Source organism: Malus domestica, chromosome 02 (genome assembly GCF_042453785.1).
Source record: "Malus domestica chromosome 02, GDT2T_hap1".
Lineage (NCBI taxonomy): Eukaryota > Viridiplantae > Streptophyta > Magnoliopsida > Rosales > Rosaceae > Malus > Malus domestica.
In genome coordinates, this window is record NC_091662.1 from 5,001 (window position 1) to 25,124 (window position 20,124).

The window sequence follows — 20,124 nt, forward strand, 5'->3', positions numbered from 1 at the left end:
TTGACATGCTTGTCTATGCCTTGCCCTAACCTTCGGTTTGCATGACACTCCCTGCCTTTTATGACTCTTCGCAAGGAATAGCTTGCCCTTGGTTGCGCATGATTTTTAAGATAAGGGTTTAGGACGGTGGTATACTTCGAGGAACCTAACCGTACGCACCATCATCTCTTCCTTGTCTACCACCATAAGAACCACCTCTACTACCACCTCTGCCTCTACTGTCATAACTACCGAAATAAACTCTACTTAGGTTTGAGCTCAAGGGCTCCATTGTCTCTGGGTTCAAGACAAGAAGAAGGAATTAGTGGTGGTTGAAATAAACCCTATTCTAAACCCTACTGCACGATCACCACCAACATCCGAAGAAGAGGGCATGCCACACTTGCAATGACAAGATAAAACTTGCTAAGGCATGACCGGCTAAGCATGTTCTCCCTTCATCACACTTTGCCTTTGCCTCACTATGCCTTGCCACGCCATGCCTTGCCCTTATGTGCCTTGCCTTGGCACGGAAAGGCGCTTCCGTTGTTTATCTTGCCTTGTACACGTTTGTAATTTACCTTGGACACACGGTTGGGTGGGGTCGCGATTGTTTTCTGATTGAATTACGTCTTTTGTGCCACTTTATTCTTGTGTAAAATTGAAAGTATAATATTCATAAAAAATTGGGTCAAACAACGGTCACCGTTGCACTTGCATCACAAGGTAGATTTATCTGTTGCAAACAAATGTCGGGTGTTAACTGCATGGATTACACAAACTATGAAAGGCTCGTGAATTTACAATCTGAAGTGCCCAATGCTTTTGATTTAGCCGCAACTATGTACAACACGTTGATAATTATAACCGCCGTTTTAGTTCCTCATGCACATAGTTGTACAAGGAATGCAATCAGCATCAGTGGATGAGGCATTGTCACACCAGCTGCATACAATTTGTTCAGCCACAACTATGGCAATGAGGACATTTAACATCAAGTGGTCTGCAATTCTCAATTGGACCTACTGACAAATTTGTAAAGTCAAAATACAAGGAGAAATGCCATCTATTGGACTTTACTGCGATTACTAGTCAGCCAAAATACAAGGGGAAAGCCATCTATATTTTTACCCAATCACGTATACATGCAACAGAGGCTAAAAAATCAATACTTCCAGTCCAAGAAAAAAAGCATGAGTATCACACATCAACACCCCCCCCCCCCCAGCGGGATAAAATTTCAGCTCCTCAGAGAAGTGAGTAACTTCAGTACTTTGCAGCCAAATTTCATTACAAAGTACTTTCCAGCGCCCTCCCCCCATAAAGGCCAGACTAGAAGAAAAATGAGAACCTCAAAAGCTTGTGAATATACCTTAGTGCTAAATATCTCTGTAATACATGCAAGACCGCGAGTATCATATAAGAAGGTCATGTTGTAGGCCGTGTCATGGTTGATAAACCACGCCCAACAGGGAAGATTCCTGGAAAGCCATCATCTGATTCTTCGACTTCTAAAGAAGCAGCATAATACAGGTTTTCATGAGATAGAGAAAGCAAGTAGAACTGATGAATGGAACTACACTAAAATGATGAGGAAAAAGGTGAGATCTTTCGAGGTCTCATTGCCACTCTAGCTCAAGTAGAAATCATTGTTGATTGATTATACTCTACTGAACTTTTAAAAGTTTCAACTATGGTATGTGGATTGATAAGAGTAGAACAAAGTACAAAATGTCTGACTCACCAGTTATTTCATCTACTGCTTGAGCTCCAGCAACTCCGATGCATGAGTACAAAGAATCATCACCTACTTTCAATTGATCATATGCAAGGTATATGTCCTCAATAGAAGCAACCTCATATAAATTAGTGAGATCTTTGATGCACGATATGTCCTGGACCAAATAGCACCATGAATCAGAATATCTTCATGTAAACACTGTTTATTTGATTATTGGCCATTATTTATTTTTATCTTTTGATCAACTGAACAGCCACCTATATTATACAGGAAAAACATCAACTTATATTTTTTATGAGTATCATCTGTAAACACTAAAGAACCTTTCTGTTTACCTTCCTTGGAACAGAAGAAGCCTGCAAATGAGCTAACAGTCCAAGCCAATACGCATTTGACTTGATCTCAGCTTCATGCCTCATCAGAAGGGTCCGCTTTGCCTTAAATTTTAAGTAAATAAACAAGAGATGTGGTCAAGAGAATCCCACTTTACTTAAAAAAAATGATAAAATAAAAAAATCTATTAGAATAAAAAATAAAAAAATAATAAAAAAAGGAAGAAGAAACTAACCCTGTCCAACTCCCTTTGGGAAATCTTGTTGCCATGTAAACCTCTAAGGACATTCTTGCATGCATCCACAGCTTTGTGAACCTGAATACTCAATAGACCTAAACATGTGAAGAGAGTGAAAAGTGACGGAACATATTCTGCTCGAATATATACAAATAGAGCATACACACCTTCGCAGGGGTTGATGTTACAGATACGACATACCATCCAAGATTCAGCCTATCAAAAAGGTTCAACTCGAATGATACATCATATGTCAATCCAAGAGAGTCTCTGACAGTCGTAAAAAGCCTGTGCAAAACCACATAGAATATTTCACCACCAATAAAAATAACAAGAACCACATATTAGTCTTAAATAGCATCTTGAATTAATTATCAAAATCTGTCCATAAAAGAAAGGTTAGTTTCCAATTTTGTCCTTCAAAATCTGTCAATTTGGTTGTTCATTTGTTAGGTGAACGTTAACAGGCTTATGTTTTGATGTTGAGGGATTGCAAAGCTACAAAAGGCATACAACATAATATTACTGCCACATCAGTAACATGTAAAAGACAAATAATAAATTTGATTTAGGTCAATAAATATATCCATATTTCAGCATAAGTTGACGTATTTTAAATTACTTATTGGTTGATAAACAAAAACAGGATTATCACCATCACCAACCCCAAAATACATCTGCCATCGTCAGTATCACCACCTCCATATCATTTCAATATCCCTCGCCATCTCCAGCTTCATCCTTGCAAACCATCTCCCAATTTCTTTGTAATTGGTTACAAAGGAGACTAGAACCCAACTCTCAGCCTACGCGGCTACGCCTAACCAGGGTATCTTGCGTAAGAAATTTTGTGCTATAATTTTGAGACTTCCATCCAAAGTCTGCTGTAATAGACAGTTGAGGACATGACATGGTGTCCACCCATGTTGTACTATTTCGGATGCTTAGAAAATTACACCTCCAAACTTTTAACGGTATTCAGTACTGTTTTCAAGAAAAGTATAGAGTTCTTATTTTAACAATCATTTTGGTCAATGTGGTTGTTGCCCAAGATGTGCTCCACCCAATAGAGAAAAGTAATACATTTTGCGCATAAATAGCTGATCATTCAGAAGGATGAACACATTCATAGACAAACTAGAAGTTCACATGCATGCTTTGTACCGAGCAAAAAAAAAAAATATTACCTAGAATTTATAATCTCAGCCAGGAGCCCCATTGTGATTCCAAAGAACAGGGGATGACCACGGAGTTTTCTTTGCACATCCTTCTGAGTATCCTCATCCACCATAAGCAGCTCCTCCGATTTCAGTTCTGCATCTACATCAGAAATTACAGCTACAACACCTCTCTCAATAAGATGCAAATTCAAAACCTAATTCCAGATTTGATAAACTCACCATCGTGAGTTGAAATATGACTAACTGACTCAAACAGATCTTTGCCATCGACTGTAAAACCCCATCGGTTTGGTGCAGGGCCTGCAATATATGCACATGCTCTCTCATCCGTATCTTTCAAGAATACCTGCTTAGATGTAAATGAACCATGAGCACAATTCAAGGTTACAGAACTTCTGTCATCCAAAGTATCATGCTATAAGTGCACTCACTTGCTGAGACTGCAAATCAGAAGGAGATGATCGGAATACGATAGGATTATAAGCATTCTCCATCTCGTAATTTCCTTTCGATCTTACGGTTCCCAAGTAATCAAGAATACAAGACTCAACATCCTCCTCTGAGAAGTCCCCAACAATACTTACCTATACAATAAGCAGACGCGGCCATATATAATGAGAAATGTTGTATATTATAAATTATTCGTCATGTGCATACTTTGTAAAACTACAACCAAATCAGCAAATTACACACCTCCATGTTACTGCCTACAAATTGATTCATCACTGCATCCTTTACAGATTGCAATGTCAAATTTTGCAATGACTTTGGTGTAGGCTCTACAAACCGCTCGTCTCCGTCCATCATTGCTAACATGAGTTTGTGAGCAGTTGAGCGCTCCAAGCTTTTGGGAATGGACCGATAATATGACAAATACAATTGCCTTGCTCGATCAAATGCATCATCCAGCCAGACACTATGCTGCAAGTGAGCAAACAAGCATTATAAATTAACCCATTACAAGGCAAGCATCTCTAATGAGATGACTCCTATGGAGCAGGAACTACTACAACATTGTGCCCAAAACATGTCAACAACAACAATGACAAGAATCCCTCATGGAATCCACATACCAGAACAGAGAGACTAAAAGTTATGATGGATTACCTCGAGTACCATATGAAGCAACTGGAAAGCCGCACGCATTCCATTATCTCTTAAAGTAAAACGGAATTCCATAGAAATAAATTCCTCGGTGGACTCCAATGAGCAGTTAATCAGGTGATTCACACAGAACAGTTCTACCTGATAAAAACAATTCACATACATGATACATAATCTCAGCAAAATGAGGAATTAAAGATAGTGAAACGAATGGCGAGATCCTAATATTAAACAATAATTACAGACAGCATATGAATAATCTGAGTATATGATTAAGGATCTCATCTAATTAAGCAAATGCATGTCACAAATATTGCAACTCAATGACATCAGTTGGCAACAAATATGATAAGGAATAAGCTCATGAGCATGCTTCAAATTCACATTTCTTGGAGGGAGAATAAGTTTATAGTTATAAGTTACAATAACAAACATGCAGCACTCAGCTATTTACTAAATATTTATTTAACACATAATATGGAAGAACACGCCAGCTATTTGCTCTTCCAACAACTAGTGAAGTTGTGAATGCTTGTTTACACAATGATCATTTATGATACCGAATTTACTTACCAAGAACCTACCTCAAATATATAATTTATAGAATTATTAAAGAGGAAACAAACTCCTATTTAAGTAGTTTAGCTATACTACCAAAAAAAATAAAAAAAATAAAAAAAAACACTATTTAAAAATAAAAAATAATAATAAAAAAAAAAACTCCATGCATCTGATATATATACATATATAAAATTGTGACAAAGAGAGAGGAATTGACATACCTGCTCCCTTGAGAAGTTGCCAACACGTCCTCCCTCACTAAGAGTTCTTACACCCACAACAACAGAACCTTTGGAATCAGAACTTTCAGCTGCCCGTCCACCGCCAACTATAAGCCGCATTACACCTCCCCTTGCCTCACTTTTTGAAATCTGTAATGAACAAAGATATAACTTGTTATTATTAGTAACAGTCTTTACTCTGCACAAATACATCTAAACACCATAATCATCTACAATAATGTATCTCGTGATTAAGCTCTGCTCACTTTTCACTGATTCTCTATGTCAATCTAAGATTTTACACAAAATAAGTACATGACTCACAAGACAAATGACTGACTTAAAAACATTACCAAATCTTCAATTACACATCAATGAACCCATTACCATATAAACATCAGATGAGATACCTTGTAATTTACAGAAATTCCATTTGACAGACGACATTTAGTGATCCCCGTTTCTTTGTCATAAACTTTAGTCACTTTTATTTCTGGACTAAAGGGAATGAAAGATGGCATGCACTGCTGCCTTAATTCCTGTAACTGCAACGAAGATATCAATTCCTTTGGCACCTCAAGCTGCGCAAAATAGAAGAGAAAAAGAATCAGCCATAATCATAAATTTGACAGCATAGATATATATAAAAAATTAAGCCAGTAAAAGTGAGAAAGCTAAGTTTATAAAAAAAGGACACCTCTGGCTCAGGTTCGATGGGTTCCTCCAATCCAGCTTTTGTAGCAGCTATAATCTCATTAGAGGAAATGGTGAACTCAGTTTCACCTATTCCCTCTACATGCACTCTCTTTGGAACACAAGCAACAATCGCTGCAGGAAGAGGTGCAGTAGGATTTCCAAAATTAGAAACAAATTCCAACACCTTGGCGCCAATAGAGTTGACCTGCACACAAAAATTTGAATTATATGTGGTATAATTCATCAATCTCAGTGCACATTGCCTCATAATATCAACTTTTCTTTGCCTATAACTATAAGTTGGCAGATAAAACTTGAACTCTATGAAATCTTGTCAAACTTTGAAAGGAGATTAAGTAATAAGGCTTATTAAGATTTTAGCATCATGATCACTGTTTCTAGTTTTCCAACAGTGTGTGTTACCCGGATCACTACACATATACATATATGCTCAGGACCACTAAATTGACTCCAACTTTATCCTCTAATTATCTTTATGATTAAGAAAGACACAAAAAGTCATTTGTAATTCTATATTACAAAGTCTTAACCAAGAAAAGAACAAAAATATAATACACAATTACATTTATGATTAACCATAATACAAGATTCCATCAACAACGGAATGCGTTCATTGCATTACAAGTTCTTAACCAAGAACAGACACAAAAAGTCATCTGTGTTCCATTACATATCTTGATTACTAAGATATAGTATATAAACTATAAATTAAATCTTATATCATATAAATGATAAATTAAACAAATTCTTACTAGATCAATCTTTCATTTTTTATATATGTCGTTAAAAATATACCAAAGTGACCCTAAGTAGCACTCTAATGTGTCACACGGTCCAAAATGGTGAACCATCCTATTTGTAACAGGTACATCTTGGCAATATTGATATGGCATGTATTAGCATTATAACGTACAACTTCTAAGTGTGCTTTTTTTTTCTTTGGGAGAGAATCTAGTTGTCCTTTTTTTTTTCTTTGAGAGAGAATCTAGTCATGCTTATATATGCCTTTTATGGTTAATTCAGATCAAGTAACAGAAACAAATGATAATGACTTTGAACATCACCTCTTCAAGAGTAACTGTTCCAGCAACAGCAACCAAACTCTCGTGTCCTTGCCTCTGATCCATTACTGTATGCCCCAGCGCATCACTCTCCATAATAAAATCCAAATTATCAACAGAAGACACATTATCTATCATAGCGGCCAGATGTTCACTATCTTTTAATAAGGCATCCATATAGCGAGTTAATTCACCCTTAGTAACACCAAATTCCTTGAGCCTTCTAACCTGCCCCGAATAAAATATAACAAATGAGTTATGTAACATATGTAACTACATGTAAACTACATTCAGAAAATCGTAAACAAACTTCCTTTCCTAAGTGTACGGCAGATCAAGATAGAAATACCAACCTCTTGTACAGCAACTCTAATTGCACTTTGCCAATTCTTGGGTTCGGCAGTTACCGTAAGAGTAGTGACAGTACATCCTTCCCTTCCAGAGTCACTATGATCCAATTCAATTGAAGTAAATGGTGGATTTGAACTCTGTCATTTCTAAAGATTAGCAAACTTACAAAGAGCTGCAAGGTTTCTCAAGCAAATACATAAATTAAGTACATGACAGGATTTTGGGTATACAAATATGAACATTTCAGATATTAGCACTTAAAAAGAAATAGATGGTAACTGATTATTAGCACTCAAAAACGACCTACAAAAATGGGATATTCAGCCTACAATATCTTCATAGAAAACTCTGGTGGTGTGGAATCTTGGCTCTTTTGTGGATTGTTTGGTTGGAAAAATAAAGTAAATTATTTTATTTTGCTTTGAAGGTGTAACTACCTTGATTTTGATGGACTTCTCCTATTTTACCTGTATCTTTTTTTTCCCTTTAATTAAGCTAATTGTTCTTAGCAATACATAAAAAACAATAAATAAAACAGCTAAATTTTCAATAAAGCAAAGTAGTGACTTTCTTCATGGTGGAAACTGGAAATTGTGCTCGTAACCCTAAAAATGCACCTTGTATCTTGTATTAATTCGGAAATGCAAAGCAGACAGAAATATTCTCTTCATTAGAACATTTCGCAAGTCACCATATGTTTGAACCCTGCTCACAGGAACCTGCAGCAGTTCCACAACAAATATTAGTGAGAGAGCGAGGGGTAACTAAATCTCTAAAGCACATAATTAATGCAACTCTACAAGACCCCTTATACCTTGCAGAACATATTAAATGAAAAATTTTGAATCAATTCATGCTGAAAAATCTGTGGAGGCTTCAAATCCATATTACTTCCAGGAAGTGACCAATTATGTTTCACAGGAGGACGAACTGTGTGCCTTTCCTTTTTAAAGATTTTAGCTTGATCAACGGAATTAGAACTTCCAGTCAGCCCAACTGAAAGCTTGGGCACAAGGAAACTAGCCATTGCACCAAAAGCACTAGGAGCAGGTGCAGGAACTGTCTCATTTTCTAGGCCAGTTTGTCCAAAGACAGCCTGCAATAAAGCAACTAATTTTATTCTACTTATGACTCTAAAAGTGAACACAAATTACTCAGCTACACAGGATATAAATGATTCAATAAGTGAGCTCTTGCATACTTCAATCTGGTAAATCGTTTTTGAGATGTTATCAATGTCCCCAACAATGTATAAGGTTGCATTTGCAGGGAAGTACCAACGCTCATGGAATTTCCTTATTTTATCTACATCCCACTTCTTAATCTGCTCTTCTAACCCAATCGGGAACCTTCTGCTAAGCTTGTTTTCAGAATGCAGATGTTGTAATAACTGCACCCAAGATCAAACGAGTAAAAGTTGAGATATAGCTGAACAAAAAAATTATTAACCGGCTTAAGAAAATAATAAAACTCCCCAGTCAAACCTGGCAGTCAACGCGATAATCTATAGTATTCATCATCTGTAATTCTGACAGAATCGCACGCCGTTCTTTTTCAACACGAGAAGAAAGGAATTTTGGGTGAAAAGCAATCTGTACACATGCATGAAGCACAAGTAAATAAAACTCAAAACTATCAACTTCCAGTTCGGTCTTTTTTATTTAATTTTATTTTTCTGTCAAATAGATGATTATACAAAGGTATTCTCAAAATAAGGAAGTGATGAATCGAAAACAATATAATAAGTCCATACAAATATGTACAATATATCTGCACCCAGGAATATACCTAAGCCCATATAGAAAAATCAATCATCCATACCTCATTCAAGGCATCCAGTACATACGGAAGCAGATCACCATCAGAATCCTGGAGAGCAACATATAATCGTCAATATGTTTAGAGGCCTAGGTTGTAAGAGTGATATACATATTAGCTTAAAGTGAAATAGTTTTTCTATTCTTGCAAAAACATAACAAAGTTTTGAAACAAATAGTTACATATTCGTTCTCAGATCCTTAAAGCTATGTATTCATTATGTTTGATACATAAATTCACCAATACTTAAAATGACAAAAACTCAATAATGTTGGTGCAACGAAAAAGGACCTTTGAACTAATGGGCGAATGGATGTGAAACACTGTATGATGGAAGTCAGTGTAAGCATTCGATCGAGCCCCTGTCCCAAGAAGTTTCTCACGTTTCTTACTTCCAAGGAAAGCAACATGTTCAATCATATGTGCAATTCCTTGCTCATCGTCTTCCTCATCGATTGATCCTGCATGAACTTCCATGTGTGCTTCAAACCTAAACTCCAACAAATGTGCTCTATTGGTAAGGGATATGAGATTATCTTATAAGCAAGCTGCACATGAAACCTGGCTTTTGTATTTCCAACATAACCATAAAGCATAAACCAATATAAGTGGTCCTGTAGGGAGGCCAACCTGTTTGGCGGGACTTTATTTGGTAAAATCAGATAGCGCAGCCCATTTTTTAGTTGCCCTCGATACAACTTTGGATGAGATGGAATTTCAGAACTTAAAAACCCCTCCAACTCTGTTTTTTCTACTCCAGGATATAATAAATCCAGCTCCTGTTTCTCCAGAATACCATCTTGCCAGGCTGTACTTGCCGCGTGTGGCTCATCTGGGCCCACGGTTGCGCATGAAACATGAGCATGTTTGCCCTAAAAATTATATGGACCACAATAAGTCAGAAAAAAGGCTGTATTGAAAGCAAGAGCAGAAGTTTCCTGTTGGAACCTTCGACTGCACCAGTAACTGTTATTTTCCTAATGAAAGTTTTTTTAAAAGTCACTGATAATTGGGCTCATTGGGGAAGTGCTTCTAAAATGACTAAAAGCATTTTTGGTGAAAATGTTTTTGGAGCAAATCCTTAGTAAAAATGCAAGTGAATCCTGAAAAAGCAGTTGAAGTGCTTCCTACTAAGAACACCTAACTGGTGCTTCTTGCAGGAAGCACTTCAAGTGCTTTTGGAACCCAAAAACATTCTCTCTAAAAGTGCTTTTCAGCCGTTTTAAAAACACTTTGTTTTGTGAGCGCAAACTTTCTTAAAAATTCACTGAAACACTTTAAGTTTCACAACTTATTTCACATCTTAAATTATTGAATGCAACCCACATAGAACGTGGCTCTGCAATTCAATCAAACTGAACAGTAAGTTTGCTGTTTTGAGATGAATCATCATTGTAAATCTGTAATGTCAAACGTAAAAATAATAGTTTCTTTCTCATATTAATATTAGTATTAATAATTTCTCAACCGTTTTTGCAGGGATTTGCCCGCCAGTGTACCAAACAAATGAGAATAATTTCCGAACCTCGAATATATAATCATGAATGCACACACAATATAGACATACGGTACAAACATATCTAAACACACCAGCTAATAGTTAAACACAAGGCATAAAATGCAAGACTGAGTAACAATATGCATCAACAGAAGGAAACTCGGGGGGTTCTACTTACAGCAACATTGCCAAGTTTAGGCTTGGATAAACAAAAAGAAGTTCTGTCACTAAAGACACTCGGTGTAGATGTCCTACGGCGACGACGACTGTTGTTTGGGCAAAAAGAGCTAGTAATGCAGTTATACTTTCCTGGAAAAAGTGCTTCAGTCACTGGCTCTCCAAGCATGGAGACACATTGTTCCCAAGCATTAATCTTCTTTCTATGTACACCTGATCTACCTGCAGCAGCTTCAAGTAGACGCCTTTCACCCACAAGAAAAGGGCCGAAAGTCAATGAGACTGATCTAGAGGGCACTGAAAATGTATCATATAGAGGAACATTCTCTAACACAAGAACAATATATTCACATCCATACTACACAATTATTAAACATGTTAAATTGGCAGTGAGCTGCATAGTGCATAGTAGTCAACATGTTATCTTCGGTTTAAGTGGATTGAACTGAAACAAACAAATTGTAAAAAAGATTAGCAAGTCATACTTGTTCTATACACAGAGCCCTTCAATAGAGGGATTCGCTATGGAAGGGCCAGCATATGTGGATATTATATATATATATATATATATAGCAAACAACAAACACAATCTACCTCAAAATCAAATCGCAAGTGACATGACTCACAAATGGAGTCCCTTGAAATCAAGATTGGAAGAATCAATAAATTAAGAAGATAGAAGAATTTGTCCAATGAAACAAGAATGAATGCTTAATCAAAGATTGAATTATGGTGTTTTAAGCAGCAAGTATAGTAGAGGTTGTGCACTTTTTGTTTTTGTTTTAGAATCGGCGTTTATACCAAAAATTGGCAGAAACAGGGGTAGGAAAAGCAGTCTTCAAATGACATGTTGCATTTATTACGAGTACATGTGATTAGCAAGAGTAATCAGCAAGAATAAATATCAAGATTTGGAATACACACAAGGACTATGAGGAAGAGAGAGAGCATAGAAACCCCTAAGGCAGAAGCTAGGATTTGAAAAAAAAGAGAGATGAAATTACCTGGTTGGAGAAAGTAAAGACAGACGATTGATATGTAAAGGGGTGAGAGGGCCACGAGCACGGCGAATACAGACCACCGAATTCAGCCGCTTATTCAAATAAGTGTCATCGTCTCCGCTTATTCTCCGGGACGGACGGATTTGGGGGACGTTTACAACAAGAGAGCTTATGGCCGCCATTGCTCTGCTCTGCTCTGCGATCTTAGATTCAGTTGAGACTTGAGACTTGGAGCTGATGAGATAATATGGAAGTAGAGACAGAGAGAGAGTTGAAGTAAACTATAATCCGCCTCCTTGTCCTCCCCCAGGGTCCTGAACCCCAAGTCCTAACTCTCTCAGTCAGTCGTGAGGCAAGGGGCGTTACACACAAAGGGTCTGCGTGCCGTAAAAGGCTTTGGGTGCGAGCGTGTGACTAAAATTGGATAGGAAGCCCTCCTCTTTATTAAAGAATCTTTAATCACTACTGGAGTGGGCTCCACAAGATAACTCAATGGTGTACTCGTGGAGAAAAACGGGTGGCTAATGACTTTAACGAACAAACCGACTTACAAGTGGAGAGGCCCATCCGTGACTCCGGTCCGGCTGCCTCCACTCCACCGGGCTGTTTGGCTTTGGATTGGCTCCAAACAACCTGCACCAGCAAACACGTCGTCGTACTCGCGGCCACGGTTCAGCAAGTAGACACCACACTCGCCATCACCTGAGCCACACGTCGGTGTGGTGAAGGTTTAATAAAGGTTAATAGTATTGTAGGCCTATTTGATTGAACGATCTAGGGTTTAGAGAGAGAGGGGTGCGGCAATATAGAGGGAGAAGAGAGATTGATTTAATTGCGAGGTGTGTTTGATTCACCCCATTATGCTTTTATTTATAATAGTAGGAGAGGTAAAAACATTTCCCTTTAGGATTACAGCATTTAATAGGTAATCTACTCCTAATAGAAATATAAGATACATTCCCAGATTCCCTAGGATTTACACAATCACATTCATATTCTAAATATGACTGCAACACTCCTCATTGAGTGTGTAAATACTCAACAAACCATCGCATCAGATCTTCAGCAGATAAGGTAGATACCGGTAGTTTGGTTCTCATAACCAAAGTCTGAGCAATCAATTGAAGGCGCTTTATGAAAGCTTCTGCCAGGTCATTTTGGGTGTGAACATAGGGTACAGGATGTTCCACATCAATCCCTACTGACATGCAATAATCATCAAAAGTCTGTGACGTAAACTCTCCAATGTTATCCAATCGAATCAACTTAATCGGATAATCAGGATGGTGAGCCCTTAGCTTAATGATTTAAGCTAGGAGTTTAGCAAACGCAGCGTTGCGTGTGGACAACAAGCAAATATGTGACCATTTTGTCGATGCATCAACCAACATCATAAAGTATCTAAATGGTCCGCAGGTTGGTTAGATAGGTCCACAAATGTCTCCTTGAATCCTTTGAAGAAATTTAGGGGGGTCGTGAATAATCTTTGTATGGGAGGATTGAGTATTCAACTTCCCTAAAGAACACGTTTTGCATGGCGGGAGTCCAACATAGGGATGTAACTCAGACATGTGTGAAGATTTGAGGATATGACGCATCATGTCACGTCCAGGATGTCCCAAACGGTCATGCCAAAACAATAAAGTGTCCTAGAACTCAGGCATAGGGTCGACCACATTATGGGCTTTTATGCCGCGAATGGTTGTAATGTACAACCCACTCGGAAAACGTTCAAACTTCTCGTGAATATGTTTCTGGCCATATTCGTATGAAGTGATACAAAAAAATTCAGAACCATTATCTTCAGTGGTTTCAAGATGATATTGATTATCTCGAATATTTCTATAACTCAGCAACGTTCTTCCAAAACGTGGAGAATAGAGTGCCTCCTTAATGGTCAAAATTGTACCATTAGACAACATGATACGTGTCTTTCCGTATCCTTCAATCAGGTTTGATGGGCCTGAGAGAGTTGTCAAATGAGCTTTCTTGGGTATTAAGTTAGTAAAATAATGTCGTTCACGCAAGATGGTATGTGTGGTTGCACTACCTGCTAGACAACTAACTTCCCCACTAAACATACCTAGAAATAAATTGATTGAATTGGTCACATGTATAAATATAAGTCCATTCATTCAATTAAGCAATTCGAGAAAATAATATCCATTCAAATAACAATCCATAATTCAAAACAAACCAAAACCAAACAAATTATTCCAAATACTTAGAAAAATTGTTCAAAATTAAACCATAAACCTAGAAAATAGGGGTAGGGCCAGCCACTCCTAGTGGGTTCGGCCACTAAGGGACCCTAAAAACATGCCTAATTTATTCATCCATAGGCGCTGACGCCTCCTGAAAATCTGATATCTTCATTGATGTAGTTGCATCTTCCGGATGATCCACATGTGCAAAGTTAAACTCACGACGGGAATGATACTTGGCAATAGCCTTAGGGGAAGTTCGGCATTTGCGTGACTAATGATCCATTGATCCACATCGATAACACATGTCCAGTTCAGTGAAAGTAGGCTGAACGGGAGCTTTGCCTTTATTTTTGAAGTTTGGGGCCTTAGGGGCGAGTGGTGGACGTTGCTGGGTCACATTTCTTCCCTTAGGTGTGGCACTCTATTAACCTTGGGCCAGTGGTTGGGCTTGCCGCCCATTTCCACTGCCACGACGATTCTTTCGTCGTTTATGGCTACTAGAATAGGTCACATACGCTTCAGGCGCGGCGTTCGAGCTAGTGGGTCGCGATTGAAGATTCTTCATTAAAAGCTGGTTCTGCTTTTCAACGAGAAGTAAAACAAAGATCAAATCCGAAAACTTGGTGAATTTTTGTGCCCTATATTGTTGCTGCATGACAATATTGGTGGCATGGAAGGTTGAATAGGTTTTCTCCAGGAAATTTGATTCGGTTAGTTCCACTTTGCAGAATTTCAACAATGAACAGATTCTACAAACTTCAGAGTTGTATTCATTCATGGGCTTAAAGTCCTGGAAGCGAAGATGCTGCCAGTCGTGTCTTGCTTCAGCAAGTATATGTCTTTCTGGTGATCGAAACGGTTAGCCAGAGCAAGCCAGAGGGTGTATGGGTCCTTCTCAGCAAGATACTCAGTCTGCAGTGTGTTGATGCACAAAATCAGCGAAGACTTTGGTACAACAGAAAGTGTCAGGTTTTATGACCTTCGCTTGGTTGCTTCGGTCACTAGTGAGGATAAGTACGTAAATGAATAGAGACAGAGAAGCAAACACAGGATGTACGTGGTTCACCCAGATTGGCTACGTCCACGGAGTAGAGGAGTTCTTATTAGTAGTGAAGGGCTTACACAAGTACAAAGGATCAAGCTCTCAATTTAGTGAGTTCTTGTGAATGATTTCACACAAAATGGCATTAGGCAATATTGTGGGGGAATGACCCCTATTTATAGAAAAACTTGTAGCTTTGTCACATTGACATGTGTCATGTTATGATTGGTTCTTGATGTTGACACGTGCTGCGCTCTGATTGGCTTCTAATCTTGACACGTGTCGAGTAGTGATTGGCCTCCTGGTCGGAGGGGAACTCTTCTGGGTCCTTGACAGTATAGCGTTGGCCGGTGCTCGGTAGTTTCGGGATTGGTCAAGTATGGTACAAACAGTGCTCCCCTAAGTTCCCGAGTGAGGGAAACTCCTCGGTTGGGGACTTGCAAGATCCAATCCCTTGAGTAATCACGAAACTTCTAAGTACCGAAGTGTGGTCTGATCTTCATCTGCCCTTCTCTGGAAGTACCTTTCCTCCATCCGGGAATGGTGTATTTAGCTGATGTTGACGCACAAGGTAATGTATCAATTTCACTTGAAGCTTACTTGTAGTTTCGGGCTTGGTCAAGTGCGATACAAACCCTATAGTAGGAGTCCCCCAAGTCGCCGAGCTAGGAGATCTGCCGAAAGAGGTGACAGACAAGGTAAGCAGTCAAACTTCCAAGTAAGCAACCCAGGATCAGAGGTTTGACGTCGGCTTCCGGTTGATTGTTCTCATTCTCCTTGTTTCTCATTCAACTGCCAGGATAAGGAGAAGCAAATGGATAAGAGATGATATGAGATACTTTTGCTTTTGAAGAAGTAACTTTCCACAGGCTTATTCTTGAACTGTGCTGGAGGGTTTTCTGGTGCCCTTCAGAGTATAAGGCCGACTCAAAAATTTGAGGGTCAAAACAAGTCCATCAAATCTAGAGTACGTTCGACCTTGATGATATGGGATACTTTTGCTGTTGACGGAATAATGAATGTGGTATGGAAAGGTGTCGTGCTGTAGTGATCTGTTTCAGCTCACCGTTGAACCTTCTGCTTCAATCTTTTGCATGGCAGAAGTGGTGTGCAACCTTTGCATTTAAATGGTCCTTCAGAACATTCCTTCATAGTGACTCATCCACGCTTGGCAGCTTTAGTGTAAAGAGCCAATATCTGATCAACTGTCATGAGGTATTTGCCGGTGGAATTCGTGACCTTGACAGCAGTTGAGGATGAGTACTCGAGAGCAATGCTAAGTAAGCAACCAGGCAAAGGCTCCAGGCAGTCAGTTCCAAATTGGAGGTTTGATTTCAGGTTCCGACTGACTGCTCTCTTTCTCCTTGTCTTGCAGGTGTGGACAAGGACAAAGACAAAGACAGAGAGAAAGCATGATATGGGATACTCTTGCTTTCGACCCTGATGATATGAGATACTCTTGTTCTTGGTGTGGCTTATTTGCTGAGGTATTATCGGGGGGAAATAAAGCTGAGTATTTCGAGAGGTTATGTTGAGGGTGCCTTTTCGAATGTGAGAAAGGGTTGAGCATTTTTGCAGGTTTGCCTGTCCGTTGAGGAGGGAGGTCAATGTATATAGGGATTTCCCAATAACAAGTAGTAATGCTATTCCTTTACCCTTCTTGGTCACAGCAATGTAGTGGGAGCTGCCAGCTTCACGTGTTTTAATTTTGTCAGAGCACTTTGAAAAAGTGGTATGTGGTATCTGGAAAGCTGATATTACGTGTGGAGATTACAGACAAGCTTTATCTAAGGAAATCTGGCTCTCGAAGTTCTGAGAGTTGTGCCTCTTCGGTTTTCGAACAAGCAATCCCGTCGAGGATCTGACTCTCGAGATTCGGAAAGCGGTGCTACTCCGGTTTTTGAGAAAGTAATTATGTTGGGAGTCTTTTCTCGAATGTGAGTAAAGGTTGGTCGTTCTTGCCAACCTGTCTTGCCACAAAACACGGAGGTCGACACACATAGGGACTTTCCAGTTGTCAAGCAGTGGTGCTGTTCCTTTACCCTTATGGGTAATAGTAGGGTAGCTGGCACTTCGAAATTCTCGTGCCTAAACTTTGTCAGAGATCTTTGACAAAGTTATATGTGGTACCCGAGGAGTTGATGGTGCATATGGAGAGCGGTGATTGATCAGTAAGATTCACGTGCTTTCTACTTCACCAGAAATCTTCGACAGATTGCCCGTAATTTCCGCAAAGCTGATTGTGCATGTGACAGGTGCTGACGAGGCTGCAAAAGCAGGTGCTTCTTCGATTTCTGAGATTGGCCCTCGTGGTCTCTGAGCAGCCCAGCTTTTGAGAAAGCATTCGCCTCTTCGATTTCTGAGATCGGCCCTCGTGGTCTCTGAGCAGCCCAGCTTTTGAGAAAGCAAACGCCTCTTCGATTTCTGAAGCTCCGTCGAGTGCATATTTTTATAGAGGCTGGCATTAAGTTCCACAGCACACTTGAATCTCTACCAGTAGAAGCTCATTTCTTGCACTTCTAAGATCTTGATTTGTCTGACCTCTTCCTTCTTCAACACATTTGAAAATGTCTGGACCCTCCGACCGTCGTTTTGACTTGAACCTTGGAGAAGAGACAGCCACGCCTTCTCCAGACAACATATGGCGCCCATCCTTCATATCCCCTACTGGTCCTCTTACCGTTGGGGATTCTGTGATGAAGAATGATATGACCGCTGCAGTGGTGGCCAGGAACCTTCTCACTCCCAAAGATAACAGACTACTTTCCAAACGGTCTGATGAGTTGGCTGTTAAGGACTCTCTGGCTCTTAGTGTTCAGTGTGCAGGTTCTGTGTCTAATATGGCCCAACGCCTATTTGCTAGAACCCGCCAAGTTGAATCATTGGCTGCTGAAGTGATGAGTCTCAAACAGGAGATTAGAGGGCTCAAGCATGAGAATAAGCAGTTGCACCGGCTCGCCCATGACTATGCTACAAACATGAAGAGGAAGCTTGACCAGATGAAGGAATCTGATGGTAAGGTTTTACTTGATCATCAGCGGTTTGTGGGTTTGTTCCAAAGGCATTTATTGCCTTCGTCCTCTGGGGCTGTACCTGGTAATGAAGCTTCAAATGATGAACCTCCAATGCCTCCTCCTTCTGGGGTTTTGTCAAGTACTGAGGCTCCGGATAACCACCCTCCGGTGCTTTCTCTTTCTGGGGCTCTACCGACTGCTGAGACTTCCCCTAAGCAACCTTTGTGAAGGCTCCCTTTTGTTTGTTTATTTTGACTCATGTATATGTACATATTTGTGGCTTATCGAAAATATTAATAAATAAGCTTTGCTTCATTTCAACATATTGTGTTAAATACACCAAAGCCTTCTTCATAAAGTTCTTTGAATTTTTGCTTTTGTTGAAACCTGTATTGTTGAAGCTTTGTGAGTGAAGCATGTAGTTTGAGGTAGTGTTCCCTTAATTTCCCGAGTGAGGAAAACTTCTCGGTTGGAGACTTGAAAAATCCAAGTCACTGAGTAGTCACGAACTTTTGAGTACCAAGGCGTAGTAGCATATGGTGGGAGTCCCCCAAGTCTCTAGTCGAGGGAGTTGACGAATGAGGTGTCTTGCTAATAGTCCATGTCGTAAGTACCAAAACTTCATTCTTTTGTTTTCTAAGTGGTAGCCCCGGACTTTTTCTTCATAGATTTTGTTGATGAAGGTTGCTAGGCCCGAATAAGTGGAATTGCAGAAGGTGTAACCGTTGGTGCATTAACATCATAATGGAAGCATCACAATGATGGAAGCATCACAATGATGAAAGCATCATAATGATGAAAACACCATAATGATGAAACATCATTATGATGTTTCTTTGGTGGAATTGTTTTTCATTTCCCCTAACAACCGGAATTGTTTTTCAACATAACACCATCATCTGTAGGTCGAATCACAAAGTTGTCTTCATGAAAGTTGTTCGTTAATTCCTTAACTACAACATATCCAAATTAGAGAGCCATCGGAGCAGTACAACTCCAGAAATCCAGGTATGATGAGTGACTGTTTATCATTTGTCTGTCAACCCGTCAGATTTGTTGTGAGCTTTGAAACTCTATTTTCTCTTGCTCAGATCAGCATGCTTTCTTCATTGAAGTTGTTCCTCAGCTTGTGAACTACAACATATCCAAATTTGAGATCCCTCGGAGCTGTATAACTCAAGAAACTCAGGTATGATGAATGACTGGTTATTATTTTTCTGTCAACCCGTCAGATTTGTTGTGAGCTTCGAAACTCCATTTTCTCTTGTTCAGATCGGTATGCTTTCTTCATTGAAGTTGTTCCTCAGCTTGTGAACTACAACATATCCAAATTTGAGATCCCTCGGAGCTGTATAACTCAAGAAATTCAGGTATGATGAATGACTGGTTATTATTTGTCTGTCAACCCGTCAGATTTGTTGTGAGCTTCGAAACTCCATTTTCTCTTGTTCAGATCGGTATGCTTTCTTCATTGAAGTTGTTCCTCATCGACTCTTTCATAACATATCAAAAATTCAGGATGAACTAACGGTTAAATATTTCCAGATCTTCGAAACATCACAACAGCTTCGAAATCTGCAAGAAGCCGACTATCATGTTTGGAGCTTCAACACTTTAATTTCCGTCGCTCAAACAGAAATGGTTCCTTCTTGAAAGTTGTTCATATGCTCAAGAACTATAGGGTGTCCAAAATTCAGCTCCATTGGAGAAGAGCAGAGGTTGCAGAAATTTGATAGATGAAAGGAGGCGGAAGAGGGAGAGAGAGAAAAAGTCTCTTGGGTTGGATTTCTATTTTGGGGCAGATTCCAATTTTTGTAGCACCTTCATTATTGATGAATTGCTTGTACTTTTGTCCATTATGAAATTTGGGACTTTGGCTT

At 39.3% G+C, this 20,124-nt stretch overlaps 1 protein-coding gene and 1 long non-coding RNA gene across 12 annotated transcripts; one reads left to right on the forward strand and one right to left on the reverse strand.

The window, feature by feature from the left end:
• Positions 1-665: 665 nt before the first annotated feature.
• Positions 666-12,407, reverse strand: LOC103448338 (stromal processing peptidase, chloroplastic). 11 transcript variants are annotated; one of them, XR_011575959.1, is made up of 25 exons: positions 11,985-12,379; positions 10,982-11,267; positions 9,936-10,177; positions 9,597-9,795; positions 9,309-9,356; positions 8,972-9,079; positions 8,689-8,877; positions 8,302-8,583; positions 8,105-8,206; positions 7,490-7,624; positions 7,140-7,364; positions 6,056-6,259; positions 5,769-5,939; positions 5,359-5,508; positions 4,580-4,717; positions 4,166-4,393; positions 3,904-4,056; positions 3,692-3,818; positions 3,479-3,611; positions 2,459-2,579; positions 2,289-2,369; positions 2,056-2,157; positions 1,724-1,874; positions 1,352-1,490; positions 666-715 (listed from the first exon to the last, which is right to left on the reverse strand). XR_011575959.1 is itself a non-coding variant. In XM_070813519.1 (24 exons), the coding sequence occupies exons 1-24, from the start codon at positions 12,161-12,163 to the stop codon at positions 1,408-1,410; spliced, it is 3,795 nt and encodes a 1,264-aa protein (XP_070669620.1). In that variant the 5' UTR covers positions 12,164-12,407; the 3' UTR covers positions 1,028-1,407. The 11 variants fall into 11 exon arrangements, 4 of the variants coding, with proteins under 4 accessions (XP_070669620.1, XP_070669629.1, XP_070669617.1 ...); XR_011575965.1 differs by lacking the exon at positions 666-715 and adding an exon at positions 779-924 and having other exon boundaries at positions 10,982-11,225; positions 11,985-12,407; XR_011575966.1 differs by lacking the exon at positions 666-715 and adding an exon at positions 779-1,001 and having other exon boundaries at positions 10,982-11,225; positions 11,985-12,407.
• Positions 12,408-19,218: 6,811 nt separating this feature from the next.
• LOC139192128 (uncharacterized) lies at positions 19,219-20,124 on the forward strand. The gene is made up of 4 exons (XR_011575969.1): positions 19,219-19,252; positions 19,336-19,433; positions 19,517-19,614; positions 19,790-20,124. It is a non-coding gene; the product is annotated as an uncharacterized lncRNA (long non-coding RNA).